This window comes from Balearica regulorum, chromosome Z (genome assembly GCF_011004875.1).
Source record: "Balearica regulorum gibbericeps isolate bBalReg1 chromosome Z, bBalReg1.pri, whole genome shotgun sequence".
Taxonomy (NCBI): domain Eukaryota; kingdom Metazoa; phylum Chordata; class Aves; order Gruiformes; family Gruidae; genus Balearica; species Balearica regulorum.
The window spans coordinates 70,699,842-70,715,561 of NC_046220.1; the positions used below are offsets into that span (position 1 = coordinate 70,699,842).

A 15,720-nucleotide genomic window follows, 5' to 3' on the forward strand; every position below is an offset into this window, starting at 1 on the left:
GTTTAGCTTTCACAGAGATGATATCTAATAGCAGAGGGTGTTTTTTCTTCTGCCTTAATCCCGCAAATATTTGTTTCTGAAGTATCTCTACCCTCGGCATTTCTATTACTGAAGAGACTCTTCAGTGAGGAGGGCTGGGAGGATCCAGGCTGAAGGCCATACAGCCTTGGGGTACTATGTGAAAAAAAGCCTATTTTCCCATCTGGCAAAACACTTCACCGCACGTCTACAGGTGAGAAGAGGAATCCTGCTGAAGTCCACAGTGCCACACGGGACGGAGCCAACGTCGAGCTGCCGCTCAGGGTGGGGCTTTGAGTCACGTTTATCCCAGCAGCTGGGAGGTAGGGTCAGGCGTTAGTTCCTGCAGCTCCACCTGCTCTGTGGCTGTGCTCCCGCAGCTCCTGGGAGGAATGGATGTGAACTTGGTCACTGTTCTGGCTATTCTAGCAGTCGTGGTTAGTCAGACGTCTGAGAGTAAGTAAAATTGTACTTTATCTATTTCTATACTTTAATCTCCTAAAAGGAAAAGAAAAGAAAAAAAAAAAGACCCGAAGGTTGTCTACATGGAATTGTGTCTGCTTGAGCCTTTGCAGCTCTCTCTGTACAGGACCACAGATGATAGCTTAAAGGTCTGCGCTGTAGCATGGTAAGATTTAAAAAGCGAAACCTGGCTGTCTTAAACTGCATGGAACAATTGGCATTTGTTTCAGTGGAGTGAGGGCTTCACCTGGGCATTTCCTTGATGTTTCCAGAACAGATGTGGGGACTTTATGATTCTGTAGAATGGATTAAGCAAGGAAAAGCCAAGTGGGTTATTTGTCATAGCAAACATTATCAAGAACTGTTTGTTTAAAGGGATCTCTCTAGTTCAGCTGTGATTTCCACCTTTCCAAGCTTCTCAAGAAAATCACTTGGTCTTTTTTTCTTTAAATTGCCCTGGATGGTAAAGATTTTTTAAAAAAAAATTATGACAAACTTCACGTAACTGATTTCTCTCAGCAGAAAAGCAGTTTTGCATGCAGCTTTGCTCCGCGCTCGGTGCAGTGTGTCTCAAGGATTCGGGAGATTTAATAACACTTGCATTTGTCTTCTTGCATTTCCATCAAAATTAAAAAAAATTCAAAACAGATTAGCCAGTGCTGTGCTTGAATTCTTAGTTTTTCTTTGTAATATTCTACAGTAAAATGAGCTGTGTTCACAGAGAAGATAACTCAAACTCTTTCAGCCTTTGAGATGTTCTTTTCTCAAGCTCCACTGGCTTCAGTAGGAGTAAGAATTGTGGAGTTCCTTGAGGATTTAGTCAATACGTGGACAAAATCTGCCTTAAAATTTTATCCTGTTAAAATGGCCACTGCACCTGCTGGTGTGGGAAGGTTCTGCAAGTATTCTTCTATTAGATTTATGATCTGGCCAGTCAGCAAGGTCTTGCACAATAGGACCTGGCAGCTACAGGCACAGGTCAAAGTAAAGGTCCTCTTAGAACACCTTCTTTTATACTGAACCACCTGGAACAGGGGAAATACCTTTCCCCCCCCCTAACTTTCCTCATGCAAACATGCTCTGTCCTTAGCAACAATATTCAAACAGCAGAACCCACAATAAAAATGGGCAGAACTGAATGTGGCTATCTGGGAACAGGCACACCCTACCCTGATCTGAATTAGATTTAGGGTTAACCCTAACTAGGGTTAGGCTTCTTAGCCTGGCCATTATGCACCCATGTATTTCAGGGTGACAGTACAGATATACAAGTAAGATTTGGGCTGGTACATGCAAACTTGCAAACTTCCTTTGGTTGTGGATGTGAATGGGTGGTTGTTGACAGGAAAGCCATCTGGTGGCCAAAATTATGCCCAGCGCAGGCAAGAATGTGGCCCTGCCAGGCAGTGCCAGAAAATGAAATTAAGATTATTTTGTAGAGTGTGATGGGGACTTTTTTTCTCCATAATATAATTCAAAAGAAGTTTTTGCAATTTTACTTAAAAAAACCCCAAACCCAGGTAATATTCCATCATCCCATCTCAGTGCCAGGGATTTACAGGGTGCCAGATGCTGTCACACCAGCAGTGAAGTGGGCAGCACTGCACGACAGGATATGCAGCAGGTTGGACAAGGGAACTCATTTCAAAGGTGGTTGATTTGAATTTCAATTTGAGAAGACAAAAGTTCTCTTCCAGAAGCTCCTACATGTATTTCATCTTGAAGACATGAAGAGAGAAATTTGGTAATTCCTATACAGTAAGAGCATCCAAAACAAGTGTTGAATGCTACAGGGTAGAAATAACAACTAAATAAGACTGTCTGGGTCTTCCCAAAGGAGTTAGCTGGAGTTATCCTGGTCAATTTACTCCACTAATGCTGGTGTGGTCAGAGTGAGGGTGATCTGTGCAGTGTGGGAGATGGGCTCCCTCTTATCAAATTGTGTTGCTTTATAGAAAAAACCCCAGATGTAGGTTCACATGCCAGCTTCTTTTTGCATCTTAATGGGCAAGCCATTATGTAGTTTGTTTTTGCTAGGAATAGCAGAAATATCACCTTGTGAAAAGGCACTGGATACTCATAGTTTGTTTGACCACATCAATATTACACGCTGTTTTGCCGATTTTCAGCCTGCATTTCCTTGATGTTCTGTAGTTCAGAGCATAGCATCAAGGATGTTGTGTGGGGGCAGACAGCTTGCAACTGATGGTGATTTGATGAACAAAGGCCTATTTGAAAATCATGACCTATATGACATACACATCTGTCCATGTCCAGTCAGCCTTCCAGCCTTGAAAATGCCCATATTAACAACAGTCCTCATAGGAGGCATCACTGCACCATTTCAGAAATGCAGAAAAAGCATGACTGCATAATTTCATTTGTATTTATTCTTGGCCCCAAAGTTGTATAGTATGATTTATAGATTTAGATATTTTTTATTTATACTTTATTTATGGTTATTTCCACCACTTCAGCAGGTATAGCTTAGAATTCTTTCTATCATTTGTTTATCTCTTTCTCAGAATTATATTTTAGCTGTGTGTATTACCATGTGGTCAACATTGTACAATGCATTAGAGCGTTTTTCAGCATTTGAGTTCCCCTCTCATCTCCAGCTACTGAGCAACCTCCTTGTTTTTATGGAGTACAGCTATGCTTCATTTGCCAAGGATTCTAGCATCCTGCTTTGTTCGCCTGCCAACCAGGATCAGAGCCTTCTGCATAACGAGATAGTTATTGACTTGCTTTAGGCTAAGCTGAAAATACCTGCTTTGAGGTTCTGAACTCTTAAAATAGCCTCAAGTTTGTTTTAGATGAGAGGAACATTTTCTGGCAACTTCATGAGCAAGTAAGTACTATATGCTGCCAGAGCAGTTAATATAAAGTGTAGGTGACAGTAAATTTCCTTCCAAGGACAGAGCCTGGATTCTAAGCCAACACCACCAGATTAAGAGCTGAAACTTGTCTATGGAAATGGCTGTATTGAGACCAGAGCTTTTCAGTACATATCATGTTCTGACTGAGCAAGACATTAATCCGATTAATCAATGCAAATTTTTTTTCAGATATACAAAGCCTACTTTATAACCACAAAAGAACTGCATTAGGAAACACTAATGCCTGTTGCTAATAGCCTCAGGTGTGCCAAAGTTGTGCAATCGGTGCAGAGCTGCATCAGTTCATGATGAACTTGAGGCACATTAGCAGCAGGTCTCACATTTCAGCATAGATACAGAAAGTGCCTCAGGTTTACGGATCTCACCACGCAAAAGAAGCTGTCCCTCAGACCACACAGCATGTTGAGGGATCCCATTCTGCTTAATAACTATATGCATCTTTGCTGGGCTTCCCTAGTTTATGTAAGCGCAAGAACTCTTTCTGGGTTTGTTTGGTTACACAGAAGAATGTCTACGGCATGGCCTTTCACTCAAGTGGTCCATAGGTCACATCCAGTTCACGAAGGTCAACTAAGGGCTCTGCCATCAGTACGGAGAGGCTCCTCTGTGCTGCCAGCAGGTTTCAGGAGAGACCACCAAAGGGCTGGTCAAAACACTACCTGCTGGACTGGAACCTATCAGGAAAAGAGCTGCACAAGGCCTGCTTGAGGCAGCTGGCTTGGGTCTGGAGCAGAGAGAAATGGAGACGGGGATCAAAAATGTCTTTCCCACTGTTTTCACCTAAAGCCCAACTTTTCCTATCATGTTTAGTCAAAAGAGGCCAAAATGAAACCAAGCATAGTTAGGAGCAAGCACAGGGGTAGGGAACACAATGGCTCCATCACTCACCATCTATTTCCATGTGGCTTCATCTCTTTTTTCTCCATCTAGTCCCTTTTCATGAGGCAAAGACCTGCCCTGCCCTGTTAAATTTTCTGCAGAAGAGCCTGGCTGAACCAATGACTGTTGTTTCTCCTTGTCAGTGGCCTGCCCTACCCACATTGAGGCATTAACCCAGTCTTACCTCCTAAAAACTGCTGCCAGAGAACAGCAGAAGAGCCATGGGCTGCTCCCACTGTATGCAGTGGGAGGGCTCTTCATCAGGTTCCCTAAATGGGTAGGCTAATCTAAGAATAACAGCTGGAAACTGAAGAAGGAGAGAAGTGCTTCTAACAGGTCTAGCTGAATGCAGGTGAAAACAGCAACCTCTAGTTGCCGGCTGCTTTTGATCCTTTCAGCCCTAAGAAAGTGACTGCCTACTGTGCCACCAAGATTTGACAGGGTTCCAAGTAACCCACTGTGGGAAATTTAAATTAAGTTCTTGTGCTACATTCCTTGAACAACAAGCGCTGTTGCAAAATAATTCAGCATTTCAGGGATTTTCTTTTTCTTTTTTTTTTTAAAGAAAAATCAAGTGGATTTTTTTTCAAATATGCTAAACAATTTATTCTCACTAGAAAGGCAAAGCTTTCTTTCCTCTCCACTTCTTTTGAAATTGGAAAAGCTGTACATAGCATGTTAAATAAATCCAGTATAATGAAAAGATCAGCACTATTGCATTCCGCAAGCCACATACATCTGAAAAGGAGGTCCGTTTTAGGCATTCTTGAGAGAGAAGGTGGGGTGAGTGAAGGTATTTTTCAAGTTAATATCTTGCTTGCCCTCTGCAAGAGTGCTTAACTTGCTCCAGTGGACTTTTCTGCAAGATTGAAGTATTTAGATGGCAAACAAAAATATGAAATAAAACCTTTAAAAAGCAACAGGGAATTGCCTGGAAAGAAATACCAAAACAGATAATGCAACCTGCTGAAATAATGACAGAGGAATCCCTGAGTTGACCTGCCTCAAGATCCACCGCTAAGCTTGTCAGTCCCTTCAGCAGCTCCTTTAGCTTTCTGGTTAAAGAGGCTTAGTGTCAGACAACAGGGCTAAATAATTTTTGGGTAAGCAGCTGTAGATTTCTGATTGTGCCATTGAGCCATAGAGATGAATGAAATGGGCAGCACTGAAATAATCTCTTTGACTGATAAATGGCACACAAAAGGCCATGCCAACATCCTTACAGAAAACCACAGTTCTTTCCTTTTAACCACTGCTTAGACCAACGATTACTAATTAGCCTGATCTAATTGCTGAAACCACAAAAAAATTATGGTATGGGGCTGGGCTGAAATCATTGGCTTTGCTTATTATCTCCGGGTTCCTTCCCACTTGCGGGATTAGAGCACAGTTACAGTAATAATGGACTGGGCAACAAAACTACGGGATAGCTCAGTGCTCCAGGAGAGCAGCACCCCTCTCCTGGGGCTCTGTGGAAATACGGGAATTCCTTGGCTCGCTGCCCTGATTGTTCTTCACACTCAGGAGAAAAAAAATCACTTTTAAAACTGATTCCCATGTAAAAAGGTACCAGTTCTCACAAGTGCCTCTGTCAACACAAGCTTGCTGACGACACTTTCATGTTGTCTGATGAAAAGACTCTGATGCCATGTAATCATCTGTGATTCAAAGATAATTAATTTCTTTTTTTCCATGTCATAGCTGTACTTTCATGCACAGAACAACAACTAAAAAAATTATTTTAAGGTGACAGCTTCTTTTTCATCCAAAAAACCCAATACAAATCATAATTCCTCAAGGCAAACACCCATACAAAGCTGTGAAAGCATTATAGCCTCCTCAGGCACACGCCTCAATAAAAAGTGACTAGCAGGCTCTTAATCTCCATAACAAATACTTTTGCCTCTGTTATGGTTCAGCTCCAGCCGGTAGCTGAGCACTTGCTCACGTCTTCCCCCCACCTCGATGCGATGGGGAGGAGAATTGGAAGACAAAGGCAAAACCTCATGGGCTGGGATAAGGACAGTTTACTGGGACGGCAAAGGGAGAGGGAAGTAACCACAACAGTACTTATAATGGAATATACAAAACAGGTGATACACAATGTCACTGCCCAGAACCCAATGCTGAGCCTGTCCTGAGCAGCAACCCCTCCTCCCCAGCCAGCCCCCCATTATATACTGAGCATGACGTCATGGTATAGAATATCATACAACTTTGGCTAGTTTGGGTCAGCGGTGTCCCCTCCTGGCTGTGTCCCCTCCCACTCTCCTGTAAAAATTAACTCTACCCTAGCCAAAACCCAGGATATTATCCACCCCTTATTCTATACCATCTATGTCATGCCTCTACTCTCCCACATGCCATGCCACCCATTACTATCCAGCCTCGGGGCAGATTTCTGGGTGCTAGTCTTAAAACAATTTTTTGTAACCCTAAACAATACGTGGAACACATTCAGGAGACATAGAAATAAGAGCATGCTGGCTTGAATATTCAAAAGATATCAAAAATTCTCAGAAGCTGTTGTAACCAACCTGAGGGAAAAGGGAAAGTGAAAGAGCAAGAGAACATATCCCCTCCATCTTCCCCATGGATTGGGTGTGATTATTAATCAATTCTGAGAGATGCTGTCCAAGGCACAGACATGAGAGCAATGCCACATACAAATACCAGCTTAGGCTCATGGCCAGTGATGTTATCATAACATAAGTTGATATTGCACAGTACAGCAAAATGTGAATCCTGACTCCTCTCCCAGAGGTGATAAACAGCATCACAGGGAATACATACAGCAAGTACAGGTTTACATACCACAGCCATGTGACCAAACAAAGCATCATTGTGACCAGTGACTGTTTAAATAACATTATAGTTATCACAACTTTGTTTTAACACACTCCTGTCAGATCTGTCATTACCTCAACCCTTCGTGCCCCACGGTGGGTGCCAAACAGGACTGTTGTGCTTCAGCCCCAACCAGCAGCTGAGCACCACGCGGCCGCTCGCTCACCCCTCCCACGGCAGGATTGGGAGGAGAGTGGGAAGACAAAGGCAAAACTTTGTCGGTTGGGATAAGGGCAGTTTACTGTGACAGCAAAGGGAGAGGGAAATAACCACAACAGTACTTATAACAGAATATACAACGAGGGTGATACACAATGCAATTTGGTCAATGCCCAGAACCCGAGACCCAGCCTGCTCCTGCGCAGCAACTCCTCCTCCCCAGCCAGCCCCCTCCCCTCCCCTTATATGCTGAGCATGACATCATATGGTATGGAATATCCCTTTGGTTAGTTTGGGTCAGCTGTCCTGGCTGTGTCCCCTCCCAGCTTCTTGTGAAAAATAAATCTATCCCAGCTGAAAACCAGGACAGCCTCTTTAGCAAGAACATAAGCACCACCTTATTCACATTTTATTCAAAATATCAATCTGCTTTCTGTTGATGTATTCTGTATTCACATGCAGTCTGTTGCATGTTCTCATGTTGAGAGGCACAGCTTTTTGTATATCTGCATGAATTAGATGTCAGTGGATTAACACTCCAATTCAAAGATTGACTGAGCATCATGTAATTGAATTCACTCTAAAAATTGCTACTCTAGTTATATAAGTGGTATCTAAAGGTATAATTATAAACAAGTTTCTAAAAATGCAATTCCTGTTGGCTAAGTTCCTTGTAAAAGGGCGGTCTGTCACAAGTGGCCAGTGAGACACTCATAAGCCCACCTGGATGCATCAAGAATTTTGCTTTATTTTCCTTATTTGAGTTTGTGTATATTTTTCTTTATAAAGCTATAAAAGTACATCAATATTAATTTCTTAATTTTCAGTTATAAAGTGTACACATGACTAACATAGTGCTATATAGTGCACTATATTGCACTATAAAGTTGTTTCAGATAGTTCAGATGTAAGGATCAAAGCAAGTGATGTTTCTGAGTACATATAGTGGGATGAGGGCAAGAGATGGTAGCCAGGCACAGAGAAACCAGGTGAGGAAGAGTTCAGGGAGACAGCTGGCTCGTCCTAAGACCGTCTGTAATATCCAGCCATTCCACGGGAGGTTGGCAGTGTTGGCCTTGCCAAGTAGACCCCAAAGAAGCACAGGACTAGACCTCTCCAAAAAGCACAGCGGGCAACCTCAGATAGAGTTCAAGGTGTGATTACCTTCCTTGAGTTTTTATCCCACATAATCCTTATGCCAGGAGCTGACTGGTGACAACAGAAGTTCATACTTTAGTGTCACCAATGCTGTCTTGAGCCCTCAGAAAAAAATAAACTTAGTGGTGCTCAGTGAGCTGAATTCCCATTTGCAAACATCAGTTAATTGGCTTCACAAGCAGTATGCTGTCGAAGACAGAAAAGCAAAAGACAACAGGGAAATAACACAGGTAAATTTCAACACTTAATTAATCCTTCTGCACCATATGATTATTTACAGTCCTCCTCTCCGGGCTGCTGAGGAGACAACTTTCCAGCTGCTTTCTTTCACTCTCCTTTCCAACTGTGAAATCCCAGGGCTCTGTCATCAATCCCAATGGTTTGAAAGCCCCCTGGCAAGCCGCAGTGGACGGTTTGACTGGTCTTCAGGGGCTCCTGCTACATTGCTAGCTACTTGAGCTCACTGCTACAGCTTTGTCAGCAACTGTTATTCTGGTGCTCAGTGAGCACTCTTGTAAGGAACACAGCACACAGTCGTCTTGCTTACAGGAAAATTTTTAAACAGACTTCTCATCTCCTGCTTACAGGAACTGAAATTGATTCTCCTGCTCCTTTTTTTTCTTGCTCTATAACTCTGGCACTCCAAGGCTCAATGATTACTTAAGGAACAGCATGATTTGCAGGGTAGGAAAAAAAATAATCAAAACAAATAGAAGATGACTATCTCCCCACTTCACCCAGATTCATGGATAGGGACACAGGGGTCCTTGCTGTGCTGGCCTTGAAGCATGGGTTTTATCATGAGACCCTCACATCCTAGATAAATCCCTGAGCCACAGAGCATTGCTTGTCCTTGAGCTGATAGAGGGAATTCATTTTAGAAGATCTATTTCTGTGCTAGAGCAGAAGAAAATCAAACATCAAAATGTTAGATTCAAAAAAATACTGAGTTATGATCTCCTTTTTAAAGTTCAGTGACTTTTTATTTTCAAGATGGTATTAGCGAGCAGGAAAAATTCTGCAGGAGATCATTCCCTAGTGGAGGCACGTTCAGCCATGGGAGCCCTTGGGGCAAAAGAAAACACAAAACCCAGCAACAGCATTAATAATTTCAAAGACAAAAGATAATAGGCCTGATTCAACCTCACAAGGCAGAGCTTTTAAATTATACTCCTGACACTTCCTGTGTCATTAATGTTGGTGATCTTCTCCACAAATAAAACACTTAAATCTTTTTTTTAATTATTTTTATTTTACAGTAACAAGCCTTTACATATGTGTGCACAAGGAGATTGAGCAAACTGTTCTTTAAACAACAAAAACACCCATCTGTCTTGAGGGAGAAGCTGAGAGGATGGTATCTCTTCCCATAAGCAGCAAAGAACACTAACCCTTAACATCTCTCTGAAATGCCCTTCCACTACTGCATGCAGCATGGGCAGCAAACAGGAGGACTCATAAGTCTGTCTGCAGGTACAGAGCTAGGACCTCACTGGGATCATGGAGACATGGTGGGATGGCTCACATGCCTGGTGAGCTGCAATGGAGTGATATGGCCTTTTAGGAAGGACAGGATGGAAAACGAGGAGAGGGAGTTGTCCTTTATGCAAGAGAGCGGCAGGAATGCATGGAGCTCTGCCTGGGGATGGACGATAAGCCAACTGAGAGCTTATGGGTCAGGATTAGCGGACAGACCAACACGGGTGAAATTTTACTGGGTGTCCGCTATAGGCCTCCTGACCAGGAAGAAGTAGATGAGGCCTTCTTCAAACACCTGGAATAAGCCTTATGTTCACAGGCCCTGGTCCTCATGGGGGACTTTAACCACCTTGTATCTGCTGGAAGGACAATACAGCAGTGCTCAAGCAATCTACAAGATTTCTCAAGTGTACTGATGACACTTTCCGGCACAAGTAATCAAGGAACCAGCAAAGAAAAGCACTCAGCAGGACCAGATACTTGCAAACAAGGAAGAACTGGTCAGGGACATGAAAGTCAGAGGCAGCATTGGCTGCAGTGTCTGTAAGATGGTGGAGTTCAGGATACTAGGAGAGGGGAGTAGGGAAAAAAAGCAAGATCATGGCTCTGGATTTCAGGAGAGCAGATATACAATCTCTTCAGAGACCTGCTTGGAAGAATCCCATGGAGGACCAAATTAGGAGCAGCTGAAAAAACTGAACCTACATAAGGCCACAGGGACAGATGGGATGCACCACCCACCAGTGCTGAGGAGACTGGCTGACATCACTGTGAGGTCACTGTCAATTATCTTTGAACAGTCATGGCGACTAGGAGAGGTTCCTTGAGACTGGAGGAGAATGAATATCACTCCTATTTTCAAGAAGGGCAAGAAGGAAGATCCAGAGGGCTATAGGCTGGCCAACCTCACCTCAATCCCCTAGGAAGGCAATGGAGAAAATCCTCCTGGAAAGCATTTCCAAAGGTCTGAAGGGCAAGACAGTGATCAGGAGTAGTCAGTATGGATTTATGAAGGGGCAATCATGCTTGAATAACCTGATAGTTTTCTACAACGAGATGACTAGCTTGTTGGTCAGGAGGAGAGCAGTGGATGTTGTTTACCTTGACTTCAGTAAAGCCTTTGATACTGCCTCCCATAATGTTATCATAGACAAGCTGACAAAGCACAGGTTAGATGAATGAATAGTGAGGTGGACTGAAAACTTGCAGAACAATCAGGTCCAGAGGGTTGTGATCAGTGGCGCAAAGTCCAATTGGAAGCAGATTACCAGTGGTGTACCCCATGGATCAACATGGGGGCCAATGCTGCTGAACATCTTCATTAATGACCTGGATGATGGGACAGAATGTGCCCTCAACAAGTTTGCAGATAATAAAAAACTGGGAGCGGTGGCTGATGCACTACATGGTTTTGCTGCCTTACAGATACACCTCACCAGGCTGTAGAAATGGGCAGAGAGGAATCTCAGGAAGTTCAAGAGGAAACTGAAAGTCCTGCATTTGGGGAGGAGTAATGCCAGGCAACAGTATATGCTGGGGGCTGGTAGGGAAGGGAAGAAGAAATCTGTTTGGTTTGTCTACTTGGTTCACACCTTCAGGGCCTAATAATGAGGGAAAGAGAACAAATACATGACTCGGTCACAGAGAATGGCTGCTTGCCTTATAAAATGGTGTTAGTTACGCTAACCACATTACCAGGGGTTCAGAGCAGGGAGTACCAGTCACAGGGTCAATGGACGTGATCCTTCCCCTCTACTCAGCACAGTGAGGCCACATCTGGAGTGCTGGGTCCAGTTCTGGGCTCCCCAGTGCAAGAGAGACATGGAGTAACTGGAGAGAGTCCAGCGAAGGGCCACAAAGGTGATGAAAGGACTGGAGCATCTTGCAAATGAGGAAAGGCTGAGAGAGCTGAGACTGTTCAGCCTGGAGAAACGAAGGCTCAAGGGAGTTCTCATCAAGGTGTTCTAACCATCATTCCCATAGCTGATGGGAATGAACGAAGAGGGACCCAGACTCTACACAGTAGTGCCCACTGACAGGACAGGAAGCAACAGGCACAAATTAAAACACATGAAATTCAATCTGAACACAGGAAAACACTGTTTTTTGCTGTGAGGGTGGTCAAACACTGGAGCAGGTTGTCCAAACATGTTGTAGAGTCTCCATCGTTGGAGATATTCAGAAGGTGTCTGGACATGGTCCTGGACAAGTAACTCCAGGTGGCCCTGCCTGAGCAGGGGGATTGGACCAGATGACCTCCAGAAGTTCCTTCCAACCTCAACCATTCTGTGATTCTGTGAAGACAAGCTATGACTTGTCCCCTTCATATCTCCCTTGTTTCTAACATTGTTATTACTCTTTTAGCTTTGTTCCCTGGGGCCTTTAACTGTTGCACGGAAATTTCAGACGAAATTCCAGGAAGAATTCTCCAAAGAGTAGAGAGGTTTGATATCCAGAAAGCGGCTGGCCTGTGTCACCTAGAAGCTGTTATGTAAGAGAAGTTTTGGGTCCTTCACTCTGAAAGGGGTACTGTTAAGTTAAAACCTATTAGACACCATTTAAACAAGTAGAATCTTAGAATGCTAACACAAATTCAATGAACAACAAGATTGTGTGTGATTTAAGAACTGTCCTTCCTTATGCTATTTAAACTTCTGACTGCTAAAACTAAATTTCATTTCCAGTAATAATATTGATATTTATTCAGCCTGCACTAACTTTGACACTTTATATTCAGAACTGAAGAACGACTCATGCACCTTAAGACTTCTCTGTTTTTTTCCAACTATTTGTCCTCTACAAATCTTGCCTGAGCTCATTAAATCAGCTTTACTTTTGTACATAAACTATTTCTTTTCTTTTCTTTCGGGTTTTTTTTTTTTTTGGCTGGTACAATATCACACTGTTTGGGTTAAATTGATAAATTTCAAATAAATCCTGGACATTTTTTATTTCTAGACATTTGCATGACGATTGTGACAACAATAACAATAAAGTCGTCTACTTATTTATTGACCATAGAAATATACTGTTTTGCACTGTGATTCTTTTCAGATCAACTGAAGTAGTAAAGCTTTTTTCAGATTTTGGAAGACAAGTGTAATCATGTAAACCTTAGATCCTAACTTTTACATATCCGAAACCAGACAAAAGAGAATAGACATAGTATAAAATGTAATTCAAGATCAACCAATTCTAATTTAGTGGTCTTCATAGGTGAATGACAAGGGTGATCCCTTTATAAAGTTGGGGGGTTTACATTTTTTCTTTGAAACTGACAACCAATTTTTGCTCTGGCAGTCTCTACATAGAAGGCAGAAAGTTCTGTGTGAGCCCACGGATTAGAAAAGTTAAAAAATGGATGAAGAAGAATAAGCACAAGATTCCCAGAAAAAAATTTCATGGTAGAAAGCAGAGAAAAATGAAAACTATTAGAAAGAAAGAAAAGAAACAGTAACATGGTGAAGCAAGCCCCATGATGAAGACACCTGTGGCATACAGCACTGTGAACAAAGACAACAGACTTCATCAACGATGGACAATTGTAGCACTAAAATGACTTTTCAAATATCTGCATGCTAGAGAAAGCAGTGACAGAAAACATCACCTGCACTCAAGAACGATGCTGGTCAGATTACCAGCCAAACGACAAGGTATTCCTGACTGGCTCATAGGAAGTGCTTGCTATACCTCCTAGTTCTACTGGTGGACTTAAATCCTCCTCTCTCCAACCCTGCTTTCATGGCTACCTCCCCTGTGATTTCTATTTTAACATGCCAGAATGCAGTTCCTTCTTATTGCTCCACCTTTCCAGTCCCATTCTTCATCCTTATTCTTCCTTGTCTGCAATCATCTTTGTGCTGTTGCCTGTTTTGTTTCTATTTTTCCAGTGATTAATCCTTTTTTTTTTCTTCTTACATAATTTTACAGACACCTTTCAAGATACTAGTTCAGTTTAAGTTGGCCAAAACCATGTATTTTTTACCTATACCAAACAATCTCCACTCGCAGCTGTTATTATCACTGAAATATCATTTCAGTGATAATAACTGAGCCTGTTCATGGGGCTCAAAGTGTGGCAGTCAAACCTATGCAATAAAAATAATCTCTATTGCTTTTGTTCATTCAATTGCCTATGCAAATCCTTCAACTGGGTCGTTCCTACCCTCTTTGCTGAATTTCTCATAATCAGCATTGAGGATTGCACATGTCCATCAAGGCCTTTCTTTGAAGACTAACGATGCCAGTCTGGCTACCCACTCCATAGCCTCCCTCCCGCTGCGCAGCACTGCCTTCTCTCATGTAGCACAGTCTCCAATTCCCTCCCTCCTTCCTTGGAAACTGCAAACTAATGTACTATTTCCACAAATAGTACAAAAGTCAAAGGCACTCTTCCTCAGACGCGTATGTGGAAAGCAGCAAATGAAGAAAAAGAGAGGTCTGAAAGAGTCAGTGCCATAGAATGCATACTTAAAATAACTACCTAGTGAGCCCAAAATACTTAATATAGCAGCATAATTCTGTTCTTCCATCTCTTTCCCTACTAATTACTGTTTGTTTTCATTCACTGCATTTGACCTAAATTAGCTCCTCAGAGTTGTCTCTTGTATTTGTTTTGTAATTGTTTTGCCCAACTACATACTGCAAACATGGAAGAAACCAGGGCAGATGACAGTAGACAGAAGCAGCTGCTGATAATTTCCCTAAATAAAATAAAGATGAACATCTGTAGCAAGGTCACTAGAGAACAAGTGGCATACTCCCACAGATGCATATCTGATGAAAGAAACTGACTCCTTCCAAAACAGGTAAGAGAAAACAAGAAACATAATTATCTTCTCAATGAGCCAACAGCCTCCTAACAGGGATCAGGCAATTCATCTAACTCTTCTTCCAGTTTCTAGGAAATATTATGTACACCATGTACATTGGTACAGCTCCATCCTCTGCCTGCTGAAATGACATGCAGGGATTGCCCTGACTCTGAAGCTCTTCCTCCCGAACACCATGTTCGGCTAGCAGGGGAAGCAGAGGATGCGACCCTGGCTGATGCAAGCTGAAATGGCACACGTTTTCCACCATTTCATCTGCACTCTGATGCTGCACTGCCTGGACAGCACACGGATGTAGTGAATAGGTATTAGACAGAGTCCAAGTCTCCTGGGCCCAGGTCAGCAGAGCACTAAGAACACTAAATTGCGGAAATATATTACACTACAGTATCAGCACCTTACTGTTTCTGGCAGTTCAACTTACTTTCTTCCTCATGTTCTGCTCTGGATTCCAGACTTTACCTTCACGCTTCCCTCTGAATCACAGATTTCTAGGTGGGTTTATGATGGCATCTCAGCTCCTCATAGCTTTTCCATCAATGCAACCAGCAGTCTAAAGTATGGAGTGTACCCTAATTTCTATCCATGTTCTATCAGAGATATTTAGCGTTGCACAGGATTAGAGCTATGCAACTAACTTTGCAGGCTGACGCAGGCATGTCTGAAGTCCCTGTGAACCATCTGGCTGTTTCAGTTACAGAATCATTAAATATTGCTGCTTGGTAAAGGCAAGTCAGGAAAGTTTGGGAGATTGCAGAAAGAAGGGAGCAAAGTCAAGCTGACAGTACGGATAGAAAAAGTGAAACTGTGGTTCTAGATAAGACCACAGCAGTGCTGCTGTCAAGAGTGGGAACTCCTGGATACTCAGTCTGTTATGGCAAGGGAAGGGAAGTCCCTGTTGGTTTAGGCACGGGCTGCTGAGGAGCTCCATACAGTCCTGGCTGGCAGACCTGTCCTCCACCAGCTGAAAGAATGCAGCACAGCCA

General features: G+C 42.8%; 1 protein-coding gene across 1 annotated transcript; it reads left to right on the plus strand.

Moving 5' to 3' along the window:
- Positions 1-387: 387 nt before the first annotated feature.
- CCL28 (C-C motif chemokine ligand 28) lies at positions 388-14,778 on the plus strand. The gene is made up of 3 exons (XM_075740542.1): positions 388-474; positions 12,267-12,393; positions 13,203-14,778. Exons 1-3 carry the CDS (start codon positions 411-413, stop codon positions 13,357-13,359), a joined length of 348 nt encoding a protein of 115 aa, XP_075596657.1. The 5' UTR covers positions 388-410; the 3' UTR covers positions 13,360-14,778.
- The last annotated feature ends 942 nt before the right edge of the window (positions 14,779-15,720 follow it).